Source organism: Leptosomus discolor, chromosome 5 (genome assembly GCF_034619465.1).
Source record: "Leptosomus discolor isolate bLepDis1 chromosome 5, bLepDis1.hap2, whole genome shotgun sequence".
Lineage (NCBI taxonomy): Eukaryota > Metazoa > Chordata > Aves > Leptosomiformes > Leptosomidae > Leptosomus > Leptosomus discolor.
In genome coordinates, this window is record NC_141395.1 from 13806326 (window position 1) to 13820259 (window position 13934).

The 13934-nt window shown below is 44.3% G+C and overlaps 1 protein-coding gene across 4 annotated transcripts in view; it reads right to left on the bottom strand.

Annotated features, from left to right (window-relative positions):
* The window catches only part of GLI2 (GLI family zinc finger 2), a 145168-nt gene that overhangs the window by 24206 nt on the left and 107028 nt on the right, over nucleotides 1-13934 (bottom strand). For all 4 annotated transcript variants that reach the window (XM_086465025.1, XM_009959796.2, XM_086465023.1 and 1 more), the window contains 2 exons: nucleotides 3708-3909; nucleotides 1177-1390 (listed from right to left, as the gene is read on the bottom strand). In XM_086465025.1, the coding sequence (XP_086321151.1) occupies nucleotides 1177-1390; nucleotides 3708-3909 (416 nt within the window). The remainder of the gene's footprint in view (nucleotides 1-1176; nucleotides 1391-3707; nucleotides 3910-13934) is intronic.

The following is a 13934-nucleotide window of genomic DNA, read 5'->3' on the forward strand; positions in this document are numbered from 1 at the left end:
TGCTAAGCTCTTTAAAAATGAGAATAACTTCAGGAGGAAAAACATCCCATTGTATGTGCATAAAATTGGAACATTAACATTTTAAATACACTCTTGCTAATTGCCCAAGATTGGTCCTGCAAGTTATTAAACAGAGGCATAACTCCTGCCAGCCATATTATTTTGGTAGCAAGTTTGTAAGAAGAAAACAAAACCTATCAATCAAATAAACCTTCAATAACAAACAGTTTGCAGCGCAGCAGCCATGAGAAGCCCTAAAACAATAAACCAGTCTGAAAAGTTCAGTCTGATACAACTAAACCAACAATTTGAAATGGGTGTGAAATGAGGTGAATAAGTCTTTGGGGAGAAAAGCAACTGCAATTCAAACTTCCAAGGAATGAAAATGGGAAGGAAAAATGATTAAAAATGTGTTAGACATATTCACTAACCCTGTGCATGTGAAGGGCTTGTATACACATGCATGTGCCTGTGTGAACTCACATATATTTGCAAGGATGCATTTGGGGTGTGGGATTTCATACACATCAAGGCATTCCTACTTTTCAAAATCTAGCCCCTGGTTTTGCAAACCTTAAAAATCAACAGCAGGGATACCCTGAGAGAGAAGCTACTGAAAAAGAATGAAGAACAACAAAAAAAAAGTGAAATGGTTAGAGGTCCTAGTAGGTTGCACTTATTGCTAAAGAGGAAAGGAATAAAGTGTTTTAAGACCATAGGCATGGTTCAAGTCAGTAGAAAAAAGGAAGGAGGGATTGGTGATGGAACTGATGAAGCTTGGTTCACAGTGCTCAGGTGCTTATCTGGCAAAATACTCCAGCATGTGCTGAATTCCCTTCATTTCAATAGCAGACAAGACGTGTTCAAGGAGATTTGCTGCCTGAGATGACCCTGCATATCTTGTTCAATGTCTTGATGGATCAAGGCCTTTGGTTCCTGCATGGGTAGGTATGTGTGTGTGCAAGGAAGGGAGATGGGCGCAAAATTTGCCTGTGACTAGTCCAGAAATGCTTTGCCAGAAGGAAGAAAAAGCAATGTAAAGGGAGAGAGTGAGTAAAAAGAGAATAAGTATAAAACTCCCACAGCCACCATGAAGGGCAGCGCTCATCCCATGGAGAATGTGCCTCTACGTCCCTGTGTGCCGTGCACGGAGAGACCCAGGACAGCTGTCCCTACCTGGTTGGAGTCAGAGATGCAGTTGCTGTTGCTGCTGATCTGTGCCGGTGGTGGGTTGACGGAGATGACAGCCATGTGCTGCCGTGGGGGGAAGGTTGGGGATGGCTGGATCAGGGGAGGAGTGTGTCCAAAGGCTGAGCTCAGGCCTCTTTGCTGGGTCAGGATCTGCTGGTACGTCACGGGGTTAATGGGGTGGGGGAAGCTGAATGCTGGACTGCAGCAGTAGGAGGAGGAAAAATTATGAGGAGTTATTTTAAACAATATTTATCACATTAGCTAGTGACTGATTTAAGTTTGGCTTCCTGGAGGCTCCAGGAGACAGGCTGCAATGCCCCAACTAGATGCCTTCAATAAGCCCGACAGTTTGCTTTGCTGCAAAGACAGGATTCATCTCATGCGTGACTCAGTGAACTTGTGAATCGTTTTGACCCACGTATCAGACTGATTGTAATTTCTTTGCTTCATTTGTTTAAAAACAGCCAAAGCTCTTGGCAAGGAGTGCAGAAGAGGAAGGGACTTGGACATATCTGGCTTTGCAGCTGCTGAGGCTTCTGGGTTTTCCCAGGCAGACCTAATCTGCAGACTCACAACCTTGGGGTTACACTACCCTGGATATAAAAACCCAGCATCACCTGGCTCACCTGGCACATATCAGAGTAGGGATGAATAACTATCCATTTAACATAGTCCAAACCCATGCAATTTACTCTGCAGTCAGGTGAGGGGAGTGCTGGCTCAGGGGACTGCTGAAGTGTGTCACCCTTCATATGTAGGTCACTGGTTCAGCTCCAATTTAGGTCAGTGGTGACCAGAAACACCACCAGCTCTTGGCTGCTTGGGCACTAACTGGGGGCAACAGCTCTGAGCCAGGATGCAGCAGCTGACAGCACCAAAACCGAAGCTCTGCTTTTGGGAAGAAGTGGTTCATTCCTAGGGCTGAGTCCCCTTGGCAGAGATGAAGAAGCACAGGAGATGGTCTGCTCCCTGTATTCTAGGCGGGTGATGCACAAACCATCGACTCAGCCCAAAAAATCGATTATTTGCCACCTTTAAAAGGTGGCCACCCTCATAGTATTTTCTCTCACATCACTAAAACTGCCCGTGGTGTGAGTGCTCAGAGAATGGGGCCATAATTAGCTACATGCTTCATTTCCAATTTTGCTTTTAGAGAAAATACGTATTGCCTATGACCATACAATTTATATTTCTGTTCCAAACCAGTTAATGACAACTTGACCAAAAGAATAAACGGCAAAAATCACTACAGTGTGAAAGGGCTCTGGGAGTTAAATATGTGCTGCAGCAAATGAGGTGTGATAGCAGGCTGCTGCACGGCTTTGTTATGTTACAGCAAAGTCCAAAAATGACTTTCTGAAGTGCAACTAGGATCTGGGTCTGAGCGGGTGAGAAAGGATTTCATTCCTGCCACTAAGACATTGTTAAAATAATAACAAAAAAGTTGTTCATCCCAAGTTGCTGAAAGTTACCCTGTTATATCTGTAACCCATTTTACAATTCCTGACATTTAAAATACAACTTTAGAACGCCAATAAGAGTTTCAAATTCTTTATTATTACTTGCTTATTCCCTCAGAGGCCAACAACTGACCAACTGCACTCTACTGATTCGTTGAAAATACCAGATGCTACCCTGAAAAGCTTAAAATCTGAGTATAATATGAGATGCTATAGGTATGCCTAATTAATGACAAGTGAAAAGACTAGAAAAATATAATTACCAGACAAGGAGTTGCAATTTGTTTAACTTAACATTATGTTTGATTTTACTATCAATTTCTAATGCTGTTGTTGGATAAAGTAACATATAAAATTAATGTTATAGTTACTAATGGCAACATCTCTGTTTTTCCCAACAATTTTTAGGAGTGCATGATCTTTATAAACCCTTGCTTTGCAACATCAGTGTTAATTAGATCCCACATTTTTAACAGTTAAGTAATAAAAAGAATAATAACATTGTGAAACTCGGGTGAAGCAATCACGGCAGGAATTGACAACAGTGAGCTGCGTAGTATAAGTGCTTTTTAATTAAGAGTTGAACAAAAACTTTACTCAAGGGCTTAGATTTGTTTTAAATATGCTTTTAGAATTAGGGTCTTCAATCTGCCCAGACAACATTTTTTTTTAAGAATGTGGGCCAATAATTTGGTGAATACTTCGGGGCAATCTCTTAAATCAGAGGGTTTCTTAACCAGTCCAACCACTCACAAAGAGCATTTTGTTAGATGAATTTATTCTCTGTTTCTGTTTGCAGGGAGGTGTGATCATACTGTAATTACTGGAAACCTGGTAACAAATAATCCCAATCCAGCAACAACACCCCCCCCCCCCCCCGCCCCATATGCCATGAAGTACCCTCCTACAGGCAAAAACAGACGGGACTTTGATTTAATACACTACACAGCCCAGTGCATGAAAGCAGAGGAAGGGAAGGTGTCCCTTGCTAGAGGATCACCCCTCCTTCCAGGGGGATGGTTACACAGCTGAACGGAGCCCATCCCAGAGCTTTACCTGATTGTCCCGGCAGATAAATGGCCGTAGGAGCCACTTGCTGCTGAACTGCTTCTGGAGTTGTTGATATATGCCACAAGAGAGTTTGGGGAGGTCCTGATCATCGTCTGGAGATCAATGCTGGCATCGGACAGCGGGGAGATAGACAGGGCTCGTTTTCGGCTTAATCTTGGGGTCACCCGCGGGCTTGAAAACCGTGACACTGCAGGAAAGAGAGGCTTTGTCAGACAAAACCAGTGGGCTGCTCCCTTCCTGCCAGGGGGAGGGAGGCGCTGAGACCTGCTGCACTTGTGACTGCTGTGGGATGTTCAGGAGCTGGGAGTAGCGCAGGGACCAGCTGTACTTTGACGGGAGGCTTCCTCTCTGCTGGGCGCTGAATGACAAGGGTCAGGCAGCACCATGAATGCCCACTTGCTTCGCCCTCCTCAGGGGATAAACAGAAGCCTGTCCATCACCCCCTTTCATGGGCACTAAATTAACTTAAAAGAGAAAAGGCCCGCAAAGTTTCCATGAGTGCGGCTGTCCCTCTTGACTCGGTGGCAGGAGCAGCGGCCGAGAAGAACAGCACATCAGAGCTAGAACGACGTGTGCTTGTGTGCGGAGGGAGCGGAAACCAAACGAGCGCAAGCACAATGCTGAGCATCCAATTAATGAAGGAGGCGAGGCTCCAGGAGCCCCAAAAGTAAATTAAGAGCTTTAAGAAAACCAATTTGGCAGCTCAGGCACAAAGTTCAAGCTCTCCCGCTCCGAGGGGACCTGCCAGTGCCTGGACCCTATTAGCAATTGTCAATCATTCTTTGGGCATGAAGTCATTTCCAACCCTGCCAGTCCTGTTAGTGGATCTGCAATAGACGGCGAGTTACTACTGTACAAATTTGGCTTCCCCCAGCATTTCGGCACTGCTAACTGGAATGACTGACTTCATCCAGAGGAAACTCTGCCCAGGCCTGGCCCACCTGAAAAACTCCAGGGTGGCATGGACAGGAGCTGGGGATGGGCCCTATCACAACATTTCCCAACACCAGGGTACCAGATCCAAAGCCTGCCCAAGCCCTAGCTCTTCCTGGAACAGCTCATCCCTCCAAAGCAATGACAGCAGCATTTGATTAGTCTATTTAAAAAAAAAAAAAAAAAAATTCTAAGGGTAAAATATGCCACTCAGCCATGGGGTCCAGCTGCTAATCCCCATCATCCACCCATGGGTGCAGAAGGGCTCAGTTGCTCCAACTCCTTTCCTCCATGAGCGCACCACTGCATTACTACCTGGCTTTTCCAGTGGCAGTCTTGCCAGAAATCCTGCTGTGGGTAAATCATATTAAACACTGTGAATAAACCAGTAACTTGCCCAGTTCAGCCAATATGAGCTATTTTCCTCTAGTTGGTTGGAGGGACTGATTTTGGTTGCATATCACCCAGCACTTTGCAAGAGCATAAACTTTCTGTCCTGATGACAGTGTTGGTATGTGAGAGGGTGAATGGGATGTACAAGGAGATAAAATATAACCTGCCAGAGTGACCACATAATTCTTTGATATGTGTTGGCTTGCAGAAGTTTGTGTCAACATTTCTCTGAGACCAGTGATTGGGTTGCAGTCTCCCAGTGTCCACATGACTCACCCGTATACCTAAGTGGCTCTGTCATTACCATGCCTGGGTGCTGTGTAATCAACGGGGTTTAGTACCACTGTCCCCTTATTACTCGTAATACCCCTTGCTGCACAAGATAAATGACTTGCCCAAGGTCTCACTGGAAGTCCAAGGCTAAGTTGGCACTTGAACCAAGCACTCCGGCAATTTTTGTCTTACACCTAAGAAGCTTCAAGAGTTGCTAGTTGCAATACCTGTACTGCAGTACTGACCATATTGGGAATTTCTCCTATAAATCAGACTGTTGCATATACGCTGAACGTGTTCTTCTTATAGCATTTTGTGTAACTACATTTTGTAGCCTCACGGGGCAGGGAGATGCTAGAAAGCATTACTCAAAAATCAGGTAGCAAACAGAAAGAGCACACAGCAATATATAAAAATCACCTCCCGAGTGTTAAAGCTGTTCCATGATTTGGAGGGACTAGACTGAAACTTTCCTAATACCTGTGGCTGGCAGACTTCAGCTGCGATCTGCTACAGTGAGTGGCACATCCCCTGGGAGCTGGAAAAGGAGCAGCCAGTTTGTACAGGTACTATGGATCCAAAATCAAAATGAGTAAATGAACTCCCTTCAGCAAAGGCTGGCCCTGCGTAAAGGCTGGAGTGGAGCATTCCTGAACTTCACATCTGGTTCATGAAATCTGGGCCCTGCCAGAGCCCTGGACCAAGCAATATGAGGGTTGCTTGAGTCTAGATCATAAAGGTCAAAACTGTGTTCTGTCTACAACATATTAATGTATTAATGCAACTGATTTGAACTAATTAACACCCCACCACTACTTTTCTGGCCATAAGGCATCTTGATACAATACATGGGACACAACCTGGAAAGACCTGGCTGCTGTTCCCAGTCCTCCCCGGCCATACCTCCTTAAGCAAGTTGCTGCTTCTTTCTGTGTCCCTGTTTCCCAGTGTCATCTATTCAGATGAGCTTCTTTAGATAGGGTTTGTGTTTTATTGTGTATGTACTGCACCAAGTGTGATGGGACTCTATCTCAGCTGAGTTCTCAGTGTTTCTGTCCTACAAATAATATCAGTCTTTCCAGATATAGGTATTGTTTTCTGCATTTGCATTCCCACAGTCTCCTCCTTTTCTAACAGAAGGAAACAGGCCAGATTTGACAGTCATATTTATCTCTGTTACTCCCACACCTCAAGGGAGATCTGTTTATTAATGTGCCACTTCCCTTGATAAATTACTAAATAGAAAGAAAAGCCTCGTACTCATTTCTCGCTGTTCCTTCCTGTGATTTATGTCCACAGTACTGGTTGAGCCATTGGTCACCATTAATTTGCAGAGGAAAGAAGTCCTGATGTCCAACTAAACCTGGGTTTTAGCAGTGCAGACAACGTGGGCACCCCTCCCCGTTGCACACAGGTACGTCATTTTTTCATCATGTAAAACTCTGCTGGAAGCTGTCGGATTTGCAAGCTGGCCTGGGAATTCTCCAGCCCTAAACCAGTAATATGCATTGTTAGTGTCCACTCAAATTTAGGCCTTTTGAGTATCGTGGCCTATCTGAAATATTTGATAGCAGATCCAATAGATTGGGCTCATGCTTTACACAAAAACCTCTTAGGTCTTGAGGGCTTCCAGGGAAAGCTGTGACCTAAAATCGTGCTATGGATGAACAATTCCTTGCTTCTCAATGACAGCCTGCCCAAGGTGCCTGGGAAGGGAAGCATCTGGGAAACAGAAAAGGAGTTTGACCACACAAAGAAGCACTAGCGCATTTAGGAAGAGGGAATATTTTCAAAATCATTATTCAAAAGCAGATTAGCAGCACTGGGACCATTCTTAATAATAAAATTGTTCTGACCTAATCCCCTGATCTGAGGACACTGAGCACGAACTTTGAATACCAGGCCGGAGCGAAGATACGCTTAGTGTAGCTGTACACATAGGCTAGGTGTTCAACACAGGCTGACTGACAACCACGTGAATATATAAGCAAAATTCTCTGTTGTCTGAGGTCCCATGATGTTTAAAAGGAAAAACCACACACAACTTCTTCAGCAGTGTCTGTGCCCAGAGAAGTAAATGAAGGCGGGATCCATTTTCTAGACACAGAGACAGAGAGCCTGGGGAGGATTTATCACTAGCACTCCCTCTCTCATCTCCCCTTCAAAAATGCTGACTTATCAAAACGAACAGGGTTTGTTTCAATACTTTTTTGATGTTTGGAAAATATGTTGGGGGAAGTTTCCAAACTGTCAGAGCACACCCTTCAACACTCCAGAAAGAAAAAAAAATCTAGTATTTTTCTGTTGTTATTCTAAAAGATGTTTTGTTCAGAAACCTAAAATCATCATAGGTTAAAGTGAATTTTAAAAAGTCACACATTGAAATAGAAGTAGGAAATTATTTTAAAATTAATTCCACACATCTACCAGTGTTTCAGTTTTTAAAATCAATTTCTCTGTGCCTCTCTGCCTTAGGTGGAGGCCTTTTTTTCTTTCAGGTTCTTTCCGGGGAATACTACTGAGAGACGGGAAAACTCTTTCTCACCCAGGTCCAGAAAGAAGTGATGGGCCAAAACCCACGTGCCAAAATAAGAAACAAGACAACTCCATGAAAAACTCTGTATCGTTGTCTCCTGTGGTGTTTAATAGTATTTTCAGCCAAGTACATTTACAGCATGCCCAAGGTGGGTGGTGGCTGTTCCTGTATCAATTTGCTCTGCTACTTTTACCTCTTACCTTGAAAGAAAGCCAGTAGATGCTTTCCATTGACTTCCATGGACTTTGGAACATGGAATAAATATGAATTTAAAAGCTGACCTAGAGACATCCTTCTTTGAGATATCTCATCTGTACTTTCAAACTAATTCTTTCCCACTTGGAAAATATGCTATGTTCATGCACTCATTTTTTTGGACATACTAACAACTTGAGTTTTATTTATTCTGTGTATATTAAACTAATTAGCTACAAATGGAAGAAAACTGATTTTTTTGTTGTTGTTTTTGTAAAAGCTAAAGATACCTTCTCAGAGTTCCCAACTGTTTCAGATTTCAAGCAACAACAAAAATATCCTTTGGGCTGAAATAAGACACAGGAAATTTTAAGCCAAAAGACTGTTCCCTTCTCTCTCAGAGTTAGGAGGAGATTAAAATTGAGATGTGAACTGTGAACAGAAGGGTTCGGTAAAGGCTGAGCCCAAAGCTCTGGGCATTGGTGATAGCCATGTGGATGGCAGCCCATGAAGGTCAATAAAACATTTACCATAGGCCTTTGGCCCCTGCTACCTCTTCTTACAAAAAGTCAATTCTGGATACATTTTACAGTGTTTTAAGTGGTGTGCACTGGCCTTTCCATACCATTTCATACACAGACCCAGATACACTGACTGTCACAGGCTCAGCTCTACATGCTAGAGAACAAATATAACCCACATATTTTAAGAAACCTTTTAAAAGTGCCTAGAATAACTTTTCAGTAAAAAAAGTTCGGCTTTACAGCAGCATTATGTTTGCAGGGTAAATGTAAATGCCACAGCTCACAACTGAAAGCCAGTCTCCTGGGAGGCGTTTAAATATCCCATTTTTAAACTAGCAAGAATTTAAGGCTGAATTTTCAAGTCCCAGCCCAATCCTCCAGCCAGCCTAGAGCTAGGAGGAAAGTCCAGATTACTTGACAAAAATGTAAAAGTTTCCTTGGCGGCTTCTTACAGTGTCTACGAATGATCATATCCATGGGTTGCTCAGAAACTGGGATTTTCTTCCCAAATTTAGATTTATCTGCAACAGGCCAGCGATGAGACAAATGGTCAGCTTTTACACATGTTGCACCTTCTGGTCTGACTCCTGTGGCTGTTCCCAGCGCTGTCATGCTGAAGAGCAGGATCAGACCCTGGCTCACGTGGGAGGTGGGAGCAGAGGTTCCTGCTCTGACCACTCTCCATGGCCATGGGCCATCAGAGGGACATTACAAGAGATTGCTTTCCTGGAGGGAGATTTCAGACCTAATATCACACTAGAAATAGTGGCAGCAAAGCCCTCCTGAAAGGAAACACTGAGCATGCAGTGGGAGCTCCTCTGAGGCTCCTTCAGTGCAAGGAAATCTCAGACAAACACGTTGCCGTGATCTTGACTGCATAGGGACATTGAGGGAATCTGCTTCCAAACGGCTGAGCCCATAAGGCACATGGGCTTCAGATGGCTCAGTCCCCCTCCTCACCAAAACTTGGCTAGAGCCACCACTTCCCCTGCATCTCCTGGCCAAGCCCTGTGATAAAGACAGCGTTATCAAAATGGTCCCTTTTCCTGGCCACTCACCAAGAAAACTCCACCTGAAGCATGCAGAAATATCCCCCTCCTCCCATCTTCAAATTAAATTCAAGGGCAGCATAAAAACACAGGGTGATCTCTTACTCAATAAGCAGCAGCAATAAACTACAAACACTCTTTGCATAACCAGTTCCTTATTCCCCTCTCCCCTTCTGCAGCGGCAACACACGTCTTACTGAGACTGCAGCAGATGCTGGACATTTGTTCTGGCACCAGATGCTGTCCTGGGACCCTTCGTTCTTTTCTCCCTGGGTTGATCATCTTTGCAGTTCAAGGAATACTAATGCTTCCCTCAAATCCTCGCTGAAAGACAAGGCTGCATTCTTCTACTCCCAGTCCACAAGGTAACTGTTTAGATGACCCAACTTGCGTATGTAAATTGAATTCTTTAGAAACCAGAGTGCAGCAAGATTCCAGGCAGAGTACTTATGGGATGCTCTGGGACTTTTTCTCTCTTCTGCCCATATTTTTTCTGGGGAGAAAAACAGTATCGCTGGCTAGAAATGGGTGGGAAAGCTTTTCCCATTCTCTGAAACTTTTCTGAGATTTCAGCAAGTTTCCATTCTGTGCCGGGACAAAGAAAACAACAAAAAAAAATCTTTCAGAGTTTTTAAGGAAGCGACTACAGGGCGCGCCGTCTGCCCAGGGTAGCCAACAGCTGGCTTGTTTGGGAAGTCATCTGAGATCCAGCATATCCAGCCTGCAAACCCTGAGCTGCTGGTCCCTGGAAGTCCAGGCAAGGCACTTCTTTCCCAGGTTGCCGTGAGGCTGGGGTCTCCCTATCCATCCCGATGGAGCAGTTGCTTCACATAAACCTGCTGGAGGAGAGTTCTGAGCTCACCTCTCACAGACACATGCCTGCTGACAGCAGTAACCACCGGGCTGCACTGCCAGCCTTGCTTCTTACCCGGATAGTTATTAAATCATTTTCTTGAAGTAGAATGTCTCCAGCAACACTGACTGAAAGAGGCCAGTGAAGCTGAATCACTGTTTGATTTGGGGAAATATAAAGTCCTGCTTGATGATTTGCCTGTACCCCAGGCAACTGTGACAGCTACTGGCTTGTTGGTTATGCTGGGCTGAACAAAGACTTTTCCCAGTTAAACTGCTGGTTGTGAATCAAGACGTTCGTGAGTGCCATGCACCAGGCAGCAAGAAACAGGGCAAGGATGCCCCCTCTAGCTCCAAAACTGGGTGAAATGCCATGACAGCACTGCAGGGTCATCCCTGCTGTTGGTAACCGTAAGAATGCACAAACACATCTATGTAGCCCTCCTGACCTGAGTGACTACCTCTGTGCAGCGCCACTTGGATGCAAGTTGAACTCAAGGTGTTTTTTCCCCCATTCCCTGACTCAGCCTGGACAACTCAATCACACTTTCAACACTGTGCAAACAGAAGTGATGGATTTAAAGATGATCTCTGATTCCCACCCTGTCCATGAGAGTCTTATTCCAAAGATCTGGATCATGTTCCTAGAGCTGCCACTGCTCTGCTCAGCGATCATTTGATCTCCTTTCTCTTCAGGGTGTCCAGTGATGAAGTAACTTTGCTTTGTACAGTGCCTTGAGATCTTCTGATGTACAGGACTATTATAACAGTACAAGCATTGAGTCAGTCTGGATACACCTCTCTTGAGAGCAAATGGTACCTCCTGAAAGGCTGAGGGCAATCACAGAGACCTGATGCTTAGGGAAAAAACAGTCGGATGTACTAAACATGCTCAGAAAGTTGTAGTCATCTCCAGGTTCATCTGTGCTCCTCACCAGTCTTTACTGCCCCAGTGATGCTTTCGTGCAACCACTCTGCCACTGGAATAATCCACATTGTTGCACGCACTTCTAGAACACAAATGCAAAAGGTTGTTTTGATCCAGTGAATAGATTCTGTAAATTACCCTCAAAAGTGCCCCACCAGCAATGTTGTGACATTGGAAAGCAGTTAACTTTTGATTTGAAAGTGTAGGCTCTCCAGAAAATGGATGTCAGCCTGGATTCAAACTCCACTCTCAGGTTTAGAGTCCCTGTTTGGATGACAGAATGAAACAGGACAGCTAACAGAAGGAATGTTTAGTCTCCACTGGAACTGGCCTGAAGACCCCGGTGATCTGCGCGTAAAACTTAAATTTAGTCTACTTTAGTGGCGTAACTACTTCTAGTTGCACAGTGAAAACTCTGCTGAAGGGATGCAGCTCTGGGGCACCGTAGCTCAGTCACCATTTAAACACTCAATAGTACCATAGTTGATACCGACAAACTCCAGCTGACACTTATGTCCTACTACTTTTCCTGACCCTAGACACCTGATGGGATGCAGAAAATGCCAACAAACATGGAGGCATTGAAAAATTCTCCAGGAAATAAAATTACAGCCACCAGAAGGGTCCAGGTATATGTCTGTGGAAGGACTCGCATACCTAGTGTCTAGGTCTCCCACAGACCTGCAGATGTTGGAGGTGATGTGACACCGAATAGGCCAATTTTAATATATGCTTATTTGCTGCTTTTTCTTCTGCAGGTGCCAGTGTCATCACAGATGTGTGATGGTGCTGCGTGTGGTTTAACAGCAGCTACCTGCATTTTCAGCAAACTATTTTATGTAAAGTTCTTACATTCTGGGGCCCTCTGGGAAGAAAAGGGCTCTCTGAATGACAGATACTGTGAGGCAGTGACTCATTGGGGTTTTATGCATGCTATTGATATTCTCGTCTTAGAAAAGCACCATAAGAGGATGCTTTATTAAATTATCTGTTCAACTATTTACTTAGGCCCCGTTGATTTAAATTTTTGAAATAACTTTCTAAAAAGAGAGGGAGACTGGTTCCTCAGCCAGCATTTCAGAGCCATCCGTTTTAATCTCCATCTTGACAACGCACAATTCTCTCCAGCTGATGGATAAACCCAAACACATAGACCAGAGACTGGCACTGGGCTGCTGCTCCTTTTCACATTCTTAAAAAGTAGCATTCTGGAATCTCATGTCACATCTTCATGATGTTTGAAAGTTTTCATCTCACGCAGAGCATGTGAAGGCCCAGAAAAGGCTTTCCAAAGCTTTAGCGAAAGATCAAAATAAATGTTGATGTGCCCTGCCTTTGCAGTGAATAATGGTTATGAGCTTGACTGCATGAAACCAGGACCTTTAATACGTGATTCACTCTAGACTCGTCTTCAGGAGAAAGCGAGCAGTAAGAGAGTCTTCTGCCAAGGGGAGTATCTCAGACTACTTCAGATAAAGACTGATCTGAATCAAACCAGAAGACAGGCATCTTGGTGTGCTGAAAGTCAGCCTGCGCTAGCATGAAAACAGTTGTGTTTGCTTCCCTTACTGGCTGTTTAACTGGCACTTCAGTGAGGCATTGCTGGTCAGAGATGGACTAATAAGGAGGCAAGGAGGAAGGAGTCTAGTTCATGAGCCCAAAGAGAATTTGGCAGGGCTCGTTTGCACCCATCTGCTATAACCACAGACATTAACCCTTTGGAGGGAAGACAGAGCAGTCTTACTGACCAGCTGGCTTTGTAGCAGAGAAGCCCAGGATATATTTTGGGTGCTAGTGGCAGGATGATACCAAGGAGCATGTGCTCTCCTTTTCAGACTGGGATCCAGATTCCTGATTAATCTAGGAACCGGCAGCAGAAAATGACTATTCAGGTAAAACTTCTGCAGCAGCTGCAGACGAGAAAGTGTTTTTTTGTTAGAAATATCTATAAACTCCCATCACTGAACAGCCAGAACAGCTTTTATCATTCTAAACCAGTCACTTTATGAAGCAGCAAGACCGCAAAGTCTTTCATCTTAAAAGCTCAACAACAGAAACTTTGAAGCGGTAACGAAATGATGCAGATCTCCACTCTAGAAATTATGATGGTCCACAGGCAAATTCGAAGGCAGTTCAGGAAACAGAAGGCAGAATCTGAAAGTCGAGGTGAGACTTCTCTTTCTTACAGCAGAAATAATCCCCAAACTGCCCTCTGTAATTTCTGCGCAACACCAATTCTTACAAGACGTAGCGTAAAGTGGAAGGAAAGAAATTCCTAACAGCTCAAAAAATCATTTCAACCTCAGATACACTTCCAGATAGACTTTACCCATCTCACCAGGGCAGCGGTCAGGCCACAGGGGTGACTCAGCACTGCAGCACCTAACATGATTTTATTTCTTCTTCATTTAGCCAGGAATGAGAACTTTCTGGGTTTATAGTGCCCGATACTAGCATAAATACCACATTCCTGCATTTTTTTTCCTCCCACAAAGTACTAACATATCCTTTCCACCATGGCTCCCTGTT